Source organism: Artibeus jamaicensis, unplaced genomic scaffold, assembly GCF_021234435.1.
Source record: "Artibeus jamaicensis isolate MK-2021 breed Jamaican fruit bat unplaced genomic scaffold, CSHL_Jam_final scaffold_754, whole genome shotgun sequence".
NCBI classification, from domain to species: domain Eukaryota; kingdom Metazoa; phylum Chordata; class Mammalia; order Chiroptera; family Phyllostomidae; genus Artibeus; species Artibeus jamaicensis.
In genome coordinates, this window is record NW_026522054.1 from 2,682,096 (window position 1) to 2,696,403 (window position 14,308).

Below are 14,308 nucleotides of genomic sequence, written 5' to 3' on the forward strand. Positions count from 1 at the left end.
TGTGCCTCAGGCCTCCGGTGCCACGAGGACGCACCAGGGCAGCACACCTGAAGCCAGCCAGGTTGCGTGTGTATTTTAGTGTTACCACCAAACAACAAACTTATGATTGTCTTCTTTTTCAATAGCAGAATATACAAATGTATTGGAAGAATAGGGGAAAAGAGAAAAACTTAAGATGTTAATTCCATTACCCAGAGAAAACTGGTATAAACATTTTAATGTGTTTTCTCAATGCCATGTTTTTTGCATTTAAATCGATTGAAATCATTTTAAATACTAAGCTACCATGAGTACATCTTCACTAAACAGGTCTACCTCGAAACACCATAACTTGACAAATACCTCTGTTATGCAGAAATGTGTTTCTAAGCCATGAGATTTACTTTACTGTATAGAACACTACAATAATATATTATAATAATGTGAGGTTTTACCTGTTCACGCATACTGCGACTGGCAAGCCCCTGACTTATTTAGCTCCCTGGGGACCGTCCCCTGGCTGGGACTTACCTCCCCACCTCGGACACTGCCCTCTTCCCCCACTGTGTACCGCCCAGGGTTCTCACCCCTTCTCCAGCCACTGCGCGTCCCAGCGACTCCCCTGTCCCTGCTTCTGCCACCTATGCTGTCACTAGCACCTCCAAGACTCTAGGCGAGACTAACACATCGACCAGCAGAAGATGTTTCCCGACAGTCCCAACCAGGGACTCTGGATGCGTTTTCTTATTTTAGTACAAGTCTTGGGCAGGTTCCACAGCAGTGAGAGTACAGAAAATACATTCAGTCTTACTCTCCTTACTTACCTGGGTATTCCCCAGAAAAATAACACAGTAGGCCAGAAACAAACATTCTACTTAGCTACGCAAGTGTGAACAGAGGGCTTTTCATCCAGCAGTGAACCCTCATCGACTGAGAGAGTAAGTGGACAGTGGCTAAGGCCACAGATTGGGGTGAGACACGGCCAAGTTCGATGCTGGGGTCTGCCCCGTGCTATCTCCAGGCAGTCGGCTTAGAGAGAACAGTCCCAGGGACACGCTCTTCTTAGTGTGCGTTTGCTTACCTGCCATCTTGTTTTTGAAATATATTAATCTAATTGTCTCCAAGCCTAAAAGATTTAATGATCCTTCACTGTTTAAAGGTCGAGCCTAAAATAATAGAAACTAAAATTAGTATTTCAACAAAACCTTCAAAAATTAAATCATAAAACTTTTGGCCCATTTATAAAGACCTTTAGTTTGTCCTTCCCCTCTAAAATATAGCTTTCTTAGAAAATCAACAAAAAAAATTAACATTCATATGACTGGAAAGGTATAAAATTAATTTGAACAAAATTATAATAACATTTTAAACGAAGACTGTTCTGGACCAAAAAAAAAGTAGAACTACATTTAAACCTTAAATTTGACTTCTTAAAGCTATTAGGGACCCAGTGACCACACGCAGACACCTCCACTTCAGCCACTTGACCAATCCCGTTTGCGCTGAACACACAGGGGACAGAGGCAAACGGTGAGACGCCTGGGAGGGACGGAGCAGCTGGCTGTCTACGTGGACGGAAGGAAGCCCGGTCCCTCCTTCACACCGTGACCAAAACTCAATCCAAATGGACTAAAGACATAAATGTAATAGGCGGAACATTCCAAAGAAAACACAGGTTATATCTTTATGACCTTGAGTTAGAGAGGTCCTAAACAACAGTGAAAGGAAATCTAAAGGATAAGAATGATATATATAACTATAATAAAATTTGTAACAAAATTTCAGCAAATACTATTATTATTTTATAAATATAGAACAACATAAAAATTGTTAGGTAGGTCATAAACAGAGAACAAATTCACCACAGCCATTACTAACCCTGTATCTATAGTATATAAAAAATTTCAATAAACCTCTAAGAAAAAGATGACTAATCAAATGGAAGAATGAGCAAAAAGTATGACTAGATATTTCACAAAAGAGAAAATATGAATGAAGAGTAAGCACACAAAAGGTTATAAACAATACGGTTAATTGGGGACATGCAAATTAATCCTTCAATGAATTACCACTTTCTACTCATTTATGAGAGCTATAAAACTGAATCCTGACAACGGCAAGCATGAGAGGATGTGGCTCAGCAAAAACCCTTACATGCTGCTGGCGGAGTGGCAACTGGGACAATGACTTGGGAAAATAAAGTGACACTAGCTTGTAAAGCTGAACATTCGAACTCCCCATGTCCCGTCAATTCCATCCCCGGGCCTGGGACTTAGAGAAACCCCTGCACACACGCAGCGGAAGACGCAGGCGACACTGCTCGCGACAGCAGAAAGCCGCTAATCAGACAACGGGTGAGTTATGGTCTGTCCACCCAGTACAGTGTGTCACACAGTGAGAGCAAAGAACCACATGTAACACCACGGGGGCTGGAACACACAGCTGCGCGGATGAGTCTTAGAAACAGCAAATCGTAAAGTAAGAGAGAGGACCTCAAATGCAAGCAAAACGGAACAATATAGTGCTTGGGAGTATTTAAGGAGAGCAAGGAAATGATTCACCGCATTCTGGACTGCGATTCCCCCGGAGGGAGACAGGAGTTAGGGACACAGGAGAGGCAGGGACAGGGGTAATGTTCTGGCTCTCGAGTTAGGTGTGTTCACAAGTGATCAGGTTTTTGTTAGGCTTCTTAAAGGCCATATATTCTTTCCTGTACAGTGTAAACTTAACATGATAAAATGAAAAGGAAAAACTAATTGTAATCAGCCAAAATTTACATGCTGGAGGACTGTACTTAGCAGCTTTACACAATACGGCAATATTTACCAGAGCTTTATTCACTTATGATGTGGTTCAAGTTGAGGAAGACTCTGAAATACAGTCTTGGCTACTTTCTTCTATTTATTCTTCCAAACCCTGCCCCTAACTAATGACACGTGTATCATATATCTATACAAAACTATTACTCTTCACTTCTGCAAAGTAACTGTTCTACACTACCTGCAAAAGTTTCTCACAGGGAAACTTTACGTTATCACAGGGAAATGTTAAAGGAAAATACTGTGTTTTATGATGAATATGTGAAAACTTTATTTTTTGATTATGAGATGCTTAAACACTGTTTTGATTCTAATTTTAACCAGTTTTCTAGCCTATAAATCTACCCTCAAAGGATTTTTAAATTGCGTACCATTATGTGAAAAACAGTTATAGTTAAGAATAATATACACTCTCAAAGCTCCTTAAATTATAGCCAAAGGTAATGCTGACATTTTAGTTGTAGGATATATTCTAGTTCTACATTGAAATAATCATACTTAATACAGTGAAACTAAATGTAATACAAATAGTATGGAGTTGAGCTACTTATAAAATTAAGCAGCTTGGTTTCATTTTTTTTCACCCTTAACTAAACCCTGGATTACCAATTACATACGCTGGAAACTGCTCAATTAGTGAAAAACAGCTAAATAGTCGCAGTCATACTCGAGCTTTACCTGGACTCAGTAATTCGCTGAGCCCACGTTCTCACGTTAAATTACCTTTTTGAGCGGGAGAGTCTGAATCCACTCCATGGAATTCACATCGAAGACATCAACCGCGTTCTCACTGTACACCGAGAGACAGGGTGCGTTGTAACCTGGGGAAGGAGGCGGCGCTGTTAAACCGGACACTTCAGAAAGAGCCATGTTACATAATTACAGAGTGCAATCTCACCCAGATCCCACTGTTATCACGTAACTACATCAAAACCTTTCTGAAGTAAATGGAACATAAAGATATTTTACAGCCATATAATACAGAAGGATTCTGCTGACACCTAGGGTGCACTATTCCCTTGCCCAATACTAGGTCTGTGAAGGAATTTCATTACATTGTAAAGTATTGGATTCCTAAAGTGTCTACGCAATTGACAGTGAAACCAACCTAGGAAGGAGAGAAACCTTCAGGTAGGAGTACTTTCCAGTCCCAGTTATGAACGCATGATAAAGCACCCAGCATAGTCACACAAATAGGGTAGATCTTCAATACGTACTTATTGGAAGAATAAACTGATACAAGCAAAGAGACTTTAGATGATTTATCTACACTAAGGTCATGAATTAAACTTTGGCTGATCTACTCATAAAAGCCAGATATTTCAATTCTTACTCCGTATTACAAGTCAAACTTTGAAAATTATTATCTGACTAGGTTACAAAACAGCATTCATTCTAAACATGACGCCATAGATAAGAGTATATATTTCAAAAGAAATAAAACGTTAAGTATAGTTAAGTCTGGGTTCACAGGGTTAGAGGAATTTTTCTTTTCTTCTTTTTATCTAGATTTTCTACGCTTTCTGTAACAAGTGTATACAGCTCTCCGGAACATTCTCCCACTGAAGCTTTAAACCGCACCGACCGCATCCCCGGCGCCCTCCCCTCCTGTCACCGGGGAAGAGGTCCCCTCCCCTTGCCCTCTCTTCCCCGGCTCCACATCCCCTCCTCTCGGGCCTCCTTGGGGAGCTCACGCCAGTGCTGACACTCACCCCAGTGGCTCCCTCCCCTCGGCATTCAACACGCTCAGGGGCCTCCGACCACACACAAAGCATTTTGGGCTGGATGCCCTCCTACTTGCTATATCCTAGCAGTGACATGGCACACAATGAGTATCTAAACCTTATCAATGTCTTAATGTTTCTCGAAAGGGTGTGATGAGCTGTTGTGAATGTCTACCTATCTAGATAGAAATGCAAAACTGAGTAAGATGTTACACTTACCTTCACATACCTGATTAACTAATTCACTTGGTAACTACTTCTCCAGAAGAAGTCTTACCAAATATTAATAATCACACTGTATTTTTGAGGACCATAAAGATAACTGTTTAGTTATTTCAGAGTATAAAAACATGGGTTAAAAAAATCCATCTAAGTGAAATTTTCCATAGAAAGATTATTTGCATATTAAGTTGGCCTAGGCTTAACTACGCATGGTTACTTTACATAAACAACATAATTGCCAGTAATACTCAGGAAAAACCCTAAGGATGACTTAAGGGTAACCTTTTATCACCCATAAATACATCTAGGAGATGAAGCGGAAGGAAAAGTGCAGAGACAGAAAGATAAGACAGCCGAAAGCAAAGAGACTCTTACAGCAAGAGGAAGGGCTTGCCGGCCACATCAGCTCCTGCTGCCTGGACCTCCGGCCCTGGCAGTCCGTGTACACCCCGATGCTGCTAAAACACAGCAGGTACTCTTTACTGGAGATCTCGACCGCGCAGATGGCGTCTGTGGGCTGGTGCGCAATAAAGGACAGTGTGTGATCGTTTGAGTGGAGCATGCTGTGCGGGCCCCCCTCTCCATTCAGGGGGTACCGCAGGAAGCCCGACTGGAAGCCCACGCAGAGGTGCTCGCTGAAGACTGCCATCCACTGCACATTGTACGGGACCTGGATCTCCTTGAATTTCCTGTGCCGGGTCTTGCTCTGCAACAGTTCGTAGCACAGGACCTGCCGCTTCATGGCCACGCACAGGCACGTGACGGCTCCGTGGCGCACCTTCCCAGAGGTGATGGTCTGACACCCTTTCGTCTCCGCCAGTTTGTGGAACTCCGTCTCTCGTCCGTCCAAGGCTGACACGGGAAAAAGGCGTACGTGACGGTTCCGTCCTGAGATCACAGCAACGAGCTGGTCGTGTGGAATGAGCTCAATCTGATGCACCTTCTTATTGTCGCCAACTCTAATGATTTCTACGCAAAGAAATCATGATAAATCAGATCCAAGACATTCTGCTTATTTATTCACTGTACCCCAATTATACATATAAGTCAACCTCTAATAAACACAGATCCACACACAGAAGAGTAAGAGCTCAGAAGTCACAGGGAGGAAGAGGAACCAATACACCCATTACAAGACCACCTGACACACCCAGTGTGAACTGTTAAATTTAGCACTGAGATTCCTGCCAGCCCCAGCCAAGAATTGCCATGTGGTAAGGCAGGATCTTAAACAAACACGCAAACCACCTTTTTGCTGGTACTAAGTTCTAGGAAACTTTTACCATGGGGTTCGTATTTTTTAAAAGATGAGTAACTCATATTTCACTGTAAGTATTTGTGTGGGTAATAAACTAATTAAGTTTAAATGCATTTTCCCCATGACCTAACTTGATATAACACTATATTCAAAAATGCTAAAGTAAGCCCTGGCTGGCGTAGCTCAGTGGATTGAGCACGGGCCTGTGAACCACACAATTGCGGTTCAATTCCCAGTCAGGGCACATGCCTGGGTTGCAGGCCAGTTCCCAGCAGGGGACTCACGAGAGGCAACCATACATTGATGTTTCTCTCCCTCTCTCCTTCCCTTACCCCCTAAAGATAAATAAATAAAATATTTTTTAAAAAAAGAATGCTAAATTAAACTGGTCTCTTTTTATTTCAGGCAGTATTTAATTTCTCTTGAGAAAAAAAAAACAACCCTTTATTTGTAATAAACTAGGGGGGAAACCCCAATAATAAATGTATCTTAATGACAGTCACTGCTTCTAATACTTTTAGAACGGAAAAATGAAGCTGCATTTTCTTTCATGTACCTTCTTTAGAAACACAACCAGAGTTCATTCAGGGAACGGTTAAGTAAAGTTACACAACAAGACAACACATCCGTGTAGATTTCGGAATTCAGGATGGCTGTTTCTCTTACCGTCTTTGGTGACATGCACAACAAATAACCCTTCTTCATTGCCCAGAGCTATCCTTTCATGATCTATGTGAGACATAAACAAACATGAAACACTTTTATTGGGTAAAAACCATGTAAAACTAATAACTATATTTCATAAAAAACCCTAAATAAATAAAAGTAGCAATAGCATGTTATGATTCAATTTTCTTTCATGTCTTTTAAAATATCTACACCAATATTTACAAAGAGGAGGAAATGTTTATGCACTGAAAGGTGAAAAAATTGAAACCTCACTTGAGAGTGCCCTGAGTGAGGTCCCATTTCTTGTTTTGGGAGGGCAAATTTGTGAAAGGCATTTGAACCCCACTCACTGACCTTTCCATTATTTACCAGAAAGGAACAGAAGAGTTAGACCTGCACATAAAAACACAGCGAAAATTTACACCTCCGACACAGGAGTGGCCGTCTCCGGGGGCGTGTTCTGTGCGGGGCACTCTGTTGTGTACTATGCCTCCTCTCAACGTCCCCGCAACCTCTGTGAGGTGACCAGCGTCTACATTCTACACGGACACGTACGCTTTAAGAAGTTAAACAACTTGTTCTCAGTCACACAAGCAGGGAACAGATAGGCTAAGAGTGAAACTCCAGTGCTGCTGCCTTGTCAGAAGAAAACGCATTTGGAAAGTGTGCTTATTCGTGGTTACTGAGAGATGACGTCTCACACGGCCTGACTCGCTCACTACGCACCGAACACCTGTGACATGACACACACCAGGCTGGACACTGGGGACCCCCAGCGGAAGGCCAGCCCCGCCGACCAGGCAGGTGAGTGGCCACGCAGGCGCACTGTTGAGGACCCCCACCTATGATCGCAGCGGCCTGGGTGGTTTTGATGATGGGCAGTGTGCTGTCGTAGGCCTCTTTGGGAACGTAGACTGAGCGGTCTCTGAATTTGTTCTTCTTCAGGATCTTGTGCAGCTCGCTCAGCACCCCCACCCACTTGCTCTTCTCGTTCTCGCTGTCCGCCAGCATCAGGACCGAACACTTGTTATTAGGGGCTGAGAGCTGGGAAGTGGTGACCTAGAAAATGTGAATCAAACTCGTATTAGAAAACAGACACCCTTCCAGTCGGTTTCATGCTTAGGTTAGCCTGCTCAGCACTGGTCTGCAAAGTGAGTGTTCATCAGGGGTGACCTGAGCAGAGGTCAGCTATTCCTAATCGGAAAAATATCTAGCTTTTAGCATTGGAATTCATGGCAAAGCAAAGGCAGCAGATGCCATTCCAAATGTCAGCATCATTTTATTTTCTTTGCTATCAAGCGCCAGAGTACTATCACTAAAAATGCATTACACTCACTCATAAAACAGCAACTGACATTTCTGAGTAATCACTGGGCCCTGTGCATGGATCACAGACTTCACAAATATTAATTAACTCGCCCTATTAACATCTTCAGAAAGACAGGTACTGTTACTACATCCTGATCTTACACATGCAAGAACTGTGCTGCAGAAGTTCACGTCCAAGGGCACACGGCAAGAGTGGGGGTCCCATGGCTGTGCTCGTAAGCACTGCACCACATCAATTTTTAACATGTTTTATTGAAAAGATCCGAAGTGCTCAGAAATACACTCTCTTATTTCATACCAGTAACTCACATCATCTCAGAGAAGATCAGAACCACTTTAATTACTCTTTAAATGAAGCTTTCATTATGCAAACAGCATTTATAACAGAGCAGACTTAAATTTTATGTAAGTGAACACTTTAGCAAAGTAATTTAAGCCGCACGACAATAAAATCCCAGTAGGTTTATGAGTTACAGCAGATGGGCCTCGGAAGGCTCTGCTGGGGGCTGGACAGAGAGCACAGCTGTCAGTCCAGAAACTGAGACAAAGTATCGTCACTGTCAGACCTACCTGGGACACAAGACTCACAGACAAACACTAAGCATACGGGCATAAGGTTGGGACAGCTCTCCTTTCTTTTTACCTACTTTATGCACCAATTCAAGGCTGGACTGTGGACAGCTTCCAAAGGTGGCTACCGACTCTTCTTCCTATGGAATGCCATTCTTCTATTCCCTTCCCCTTCAACGCAGGCTGACCTCATGAGTTGCTCTAACAGCCTACAAAAGGGTTATGATGCCTTTTCTTCTGGGGGACGGTGTCTAGGCTTTAGAAGGCCTGGCGGCTCCTTTTGCTCTCTTGGAGGCCAGCCACGGAGAGCTCAGCCAGCCCATGAACGACTGGAGACCACACAGGCGGAGTTTGCAGGGAGAACTGGGGGTGCCCAGCGCAGAGCCAGCACCAGACCACAGAGGTGAGGGCGGGTCCTTCTGGATATTCCAGCCCCCAGTGAGCTGAACGCAGCCACAGGAGGGAGTGCAGTCGACCCTGACGGAGCTGCATAGCTGGCCCACAGGATGGGAAAAAACAAATCCCTGTTATTTTAAGCCACTAAGGTCTGGAGTGGTTATTGCAAAGCACTAAAACTGAAAAACATGTTAATTTTTAAAATCAGATTTAGAAGAAAAAAAACTTCCATTTTTGTAAAACTTGAGAAACCTCACACTTAATCTACTTTCCATGTGGCAGTATGTATTTTCAGATTCATTTGTGACTCAAAAAATCGTCCAAGAGGAAACCCGAGTTAGAAGCCACATACTAATGCTCTCTGCGGGCTTTTCAGAACTAAATGCTTACCCAGCATTAACTGTCTACGCCTGCGAGTGCCGGGCGGCACGGAGTGAATGGAGGAATGAATGTGGGGTCTGGGCCTGTTCCTGCTAAGTTTGTGATCGCAACAGACAGGCAAAACATATACTAATTAAAGACAGACAATCCGGTGATCGATTACAGCACACACACATACTTACTCTAAATATACAGGGTATATCTTTTCGACTTGCGTGAATAACGTCAGAAGCCAAGACCGAACTCACAGAGAACTCTTCATCCCTGAAGGGCAAGGGAGACGTTGAGAGTCAGTGCGTGGGGGGTGTGGTCCTGCGCGCCTGTCCAAGGAACGCAGAGGAAGCGATCCTCTAACGGACCAAGCAACACGGCCGGCGTCTCCCCTCCTTGTAACTGTGGGTAGTGCCCATGGTAAATAACGCAGCTGTGACTTCGCACTGGCACCTTACACGAGAGCTAGAAGTCACTCCTGGCTTGCCCGGAGCCCCAAGGCCAGCCCTGTGCGTGCGCACTGGCGTTTGAATGCTGGTGGCCCGGGGCCCGTGTGTCATTTTACTGTTCCCTCAACACCTAGAACGGATGTGCTCCACTGTGCTTCAGTCCTTAGTTCGGGGATCGTGGCTGGAGGGACAAGAGAAGGTCAAGGAGAGCTGCTGGGGCGGCGGGGGGGGGGGGGGGGGCGGCTGCAGAACGGGGCCAGAAACATTCGAGGTGCGTCCACTGAAGTGTCTACCGGTATACTGTATATTCCAAGTGCCTGTCTGACTGGAAGACTTTTATTTCCTCTCCTCATGTGGAAATTACACTGTAAGCCTTTAGGTGATGATATTAATACCACACATTAGACTTCCGATAATACCCCAGCGACCATTCAACTGGCCCTTTGGATTCGAAGATTAGCTTCTTTTCTCTGACCCCAGGCCCCCCTCCCCCCATGTCAACCTTCCCTATAACTACGCCTTCCCTATAACTACCTGTTTTTAACTATGTTACATAGCAATATTGGTTATCCGAAAATTATCATGAAATTAGATTTAAGTAAAATCATGGCAATATGATTAGTAGAAAAATCACACACTTTTTATTCGCATGTTGCAGAGACACAAATACTGTCACCTTGGAGAGCTCACCTCATGTCAATCACCTGGCTGACGACCACACTGGGCTGAGACGCTTTTCCCTCGGCAACGTCGTACAGAAAGAGCTTGAAGTCGCAGACCACGGCCAGCGCTCTCTGCCACCCCTTCTTCACCCCGGCGGGCTTCGGGATCTGAAGCACACGCACAGACAGAATGACGCACACGCTAAGGAGCCCCTTCGATCACACAAGCACCCACACGGTGAAAGCGGGAAGACGGTGCGTCGGGGGCCTGCCACCCTGGTTGGAGGAGTGGCCGATGGAACACATATACCGCTAACAACGTCTGAGAGGCATGTGAGAATACAGTCTTCAGTCATGGAACAGCTTTTTATGATGAAGTATTTTTAAATGGTACCCTTTTAACGTTTGCTGGAAGTTCACTAAAATAACACTCATGGATTTCTTTCTAAGTAGAATAAAAGTCAAATTCGGCAGTGAGATGAAATGCAGCTTCCACTTGGAGTATCACTCCGGATCACAAGTCAGATCACGCTGCGGGAGTACGTCCCTTGCCGAGCGCACCCCACCTCCCCAGCGCGACCCAGTGCTGGCGGCTCTCTAAGCACTTGTCCATCGCAAGGCAACACAGCACCGAACACTGCGACACACCATGGAATTAATTTCCAAGCAAAGACTAGGTGTTTGCTTTCAAATCATTACTTTGGATGAAATAAAATGAACAGATACATTTTATTCACCTAATCTGTCAACAACGGTGCTTGTAAGGTGAATGGACTGTATTTTAATTCATTAGTGGGCCTTAAGAGATTAACCTAAACCGGACGCCACTTACCCGGACATGACCTTCATATGCCGTTCCTATTCCTTTCTGAGGGTCTATGCCCAGGGGGCCTTTGGTCTGTTCAGGGGGAACCGGACACACCGTGGGAGCTTTGTTGACACAGGTGATGTGACACGAGAATCCACACACTGTTGGAGGGATAAGAAAGAAATGATGTCCATTAAAAGTTCATGTTACAAAAAGGAAGTCCACTGATCATCCATTACATGCAAGGTAATGAATGCTTCTGATTTTACTTTAAAAAACGATTTTGTCATTTGGAGAGCTGATTCATTTGCTTAGCAAAAAGAATTTCAATGAGAAATAGTATTTTTCATTATTACAATATTAATGTTCTGTGTTAACATTAGTGATGAAAATGCAAAACAAACAGAAAAACATCTAATCTTGTGAATAAAATGGCTGATTTAAACTCTGAATCCCTGGAAGAGCAATTTCTGGTGCCCCCAAGACCTCTTCCTCTACTGTGACATCACACATGCTCTGCCATTTCTCTCGTAAGACTAACAGACGCTATGTTACCTGACACTCTGCGATGTTTGGCAAACTCTACCCATTCCTCTTCTTGAAAACAGAATTGTTCAATGATTCAAATGGCAAAATTAAGAATAAACTTTGGGAGTCACTGATATTACTGTATATACTTAAATTCTCACTAAGGTAATAATAAAAACAACAGCTAACTTCACTGAGTGTTTTCAATTTTTCTCTAACGACCTGAGACAGGTGCGGCGCCCCCACTTGCACGGGACTGGCCCTGGGCCCAGGACCTGCACGTGACCCTGCTGCGGCCGGAGCCCAGGTCTTTGAGCCCAGAACCCGCCCACCTAACTGCTGAACACAGTGCCAGGTGCTCGTGACACTCACACGATGGCCTTCAGACTCTAAGGCCAAATGATAAAGTAAAACCAAACCCACAAATTTCACTGAGACTTGGCCGGGTGAGAATTAAAGGTTGAGATACTTGGAACAAGCTTGTGGGGAGGGCTTCCAGACCAAGAATATCCATCAGATAACTGCTGCTCTAAGTGGGATCCTGGAGAGTACCCGGGGAAGAAAACGAGAGAAACTGAAAGAATTCCACGTGGGAGCACGCGCACGTGGTAAAATGCACTGTGCGTCACAAAGGGATCTGTAGAACCGACAGGGCCAGATGGGCTGGTGCCGACTGTCCAGAACTACCCGAACTTCTGTCTGACAAGTTGTAATTTGTTTCAGTGAGCAAAAATCTCATCTCTAAAGGGCAGTGGAAGCAACTAAATAATTATCCAATAACAGACCTACCGTAATTTTGGACCATTAGACATACCTAGGTTTTAGAGCAACATAGGAAGAATTTTTTGAAGCAAAAAATGTGGTAAAATATTTAATAACATAAATCACATAATATTTCACCAGTATAAATGCAAAGAGAACTCAACAGCAGCATTAACAACCATTACTCCTCCCAAATCGGAAGGGGGGGGTATATCTTATAGTCCGAAAGATATGGTCATTTCAAACACCCAGAAAGAAGTGGAAGTGACGGGACTCTCCAGAGGCTGTAAGCACATCATCATCACACTGATGGACGCACGGGCAGAGTCTCCCGGGTCCCCACTGCTCTACGGAGAAGGAAGAGAAGACAGACTCCAGCTCATGGCACACAAGACTCTGGCAGGGCCAGAGTGGAGGAGATCTCCAACAGCCCGACCATGAAATCACAAGTAACTCTGATGCACAAAAACCAGTAAGGAACCTACAGCCAAGTAGCTGCCCGGGAATCTTTCTAATATTTAAAATGGCTTTTATGAGTACACGTGACCCTTGAACAAAATGGGTTTGAACTGCTCAGGTCCACTTACATGCAGTTTTTTTCAATAAATACTGTAAATGTAGTTTCTTGGCCACATGGTTTTCTTAATAACATTTTCTTTCCTCCAGGCTTAGTTTACTGTAAAAATATAGTATGTAATACACATAACATATGAAGTGTGTCTTAATTGACTGTATGTTATTGGTAAGGTGTCAGGCCAACAGCAGGCTCTCAGTAGTTAAGTTACACTCAGATTGTCGACTGTGCACAGGGTTGGCTGGTGCCTCTAACCCATGTTGTTTGAGGGTGAACGATACTGGCTAAGGTCCTAAACGAGAACAGGCTTAAAAAGTGTACAAATTCTCTCCTTGTTTGGCTTCCGAAACACCTTTCTGGTCAATGGTACAATCTGTTCCTTCTAAGATCCCTTTATCTTTACCTGTTTCCACCTGTGCCTCCTGGATGTCACTCATATTCATCACTCCACTCACTCAAAACTCTCAAGCCTCCACTTTCCAATCTGACCACTTTCTTTGTCTTGAAATCCATGCATCTAACAAACTAGTTGCAATAATGCAACTGAGCTTGTCCTTTGGTTGGGAGAACTGACCAACATAGAATGTGTTGCCTTGGACACTATTACTTTCCCTGTTATTTAAAGCACTGAACTTCATGCCAACTACAAGCGCCCTCTACAAAGGGAACATATCTATGTACTGCAGACTGACCACCTTACCTGCAAGGCTCCTTCCACCCCGAACAGCAAGAAATGGGGACCACTGTAATATCAGACCCCGATCAGCAACTATTTTCTTATCTTTTTAATAAGATATAGTGGTAGATTATATGAGGCACTGTTATAGTTGCAAGTCTCATGTGATTTTTTTAAAAAAGCAAGCGCATTTCTAAAATATATGCAAATACTATATCCTATTAAAATTTAAATCCTTTTCCGAAGTCACAGGAAAAATAAAGTGGTGTGCAAACGCATTACTTTGTTTTCTGTTCAGACGACTTCTGCTCTCTCACCTCTCCGAACGTGTGCCCCACGAGGGCGGGTCCCTGTCCCCCCAAGGCCACACCCAGCCCCAGTGCAGTGAGGCGCCGGGCAGCCACCGATGGAATGGCAGGGACAGCCTCCTCTACAAATGCTGAGAAAAAGTGTCTTGTGAGGGACAGTAACAGGTACTGCATTACCTACTTTCCAGTAACGATTTCTCTGA

At 44.0% G+C, this 14,308-nt stretch overlaps 1 protein-coding gene across 5 annotated transcripts in view; it reads right to left on the reverse strand.

Moving 5' to 3' along the window:
* Positions 1–14,308, reverse strand: part of CDC42BPA (CDC42 binding protein kinase alpha) — a 172,225-nt gene that overhangs the window by 13,687 nt on the left and 144,230 nt on the right. For all 5 annotated transcript variants that reach the window (XM_037138820.2, XM_037138818.2, XM_053659562.1 and 2 more), the window contains 8 exons: positions 11,282–11,418; positions 10,478–10,617; positions 9,530–9,611; positions 7,514–7,730; positions 6,669–6,731; positions 5,120–5,713; positions 3,522–3,619; positions 1,061–1,145 (listed from right to left, as the gene is read on the reverse strand). In XM_037138820.2, coding sequence (XP_036994715.2) covers positions 1,061–1,145; positions 3,522–3,619; positions 5,120–5,713; positions 6,669–6,731; positions 7,514–7,730; positions 9,530–9,611; positions 10,478–10,617; positions 11,282–11,418 — 1,416 coding nt within the window. The remainder of the gene's footprint in view (positions 1–1,060; positions 1,146–3,521; positions 3,620–5,119; positions 5,714–6,668; positions 6,732–7,513; positions 7,731–9,529; positions 9,612–10,477; positions 10,618–11,281; positions 11,419–14,308) is intronic.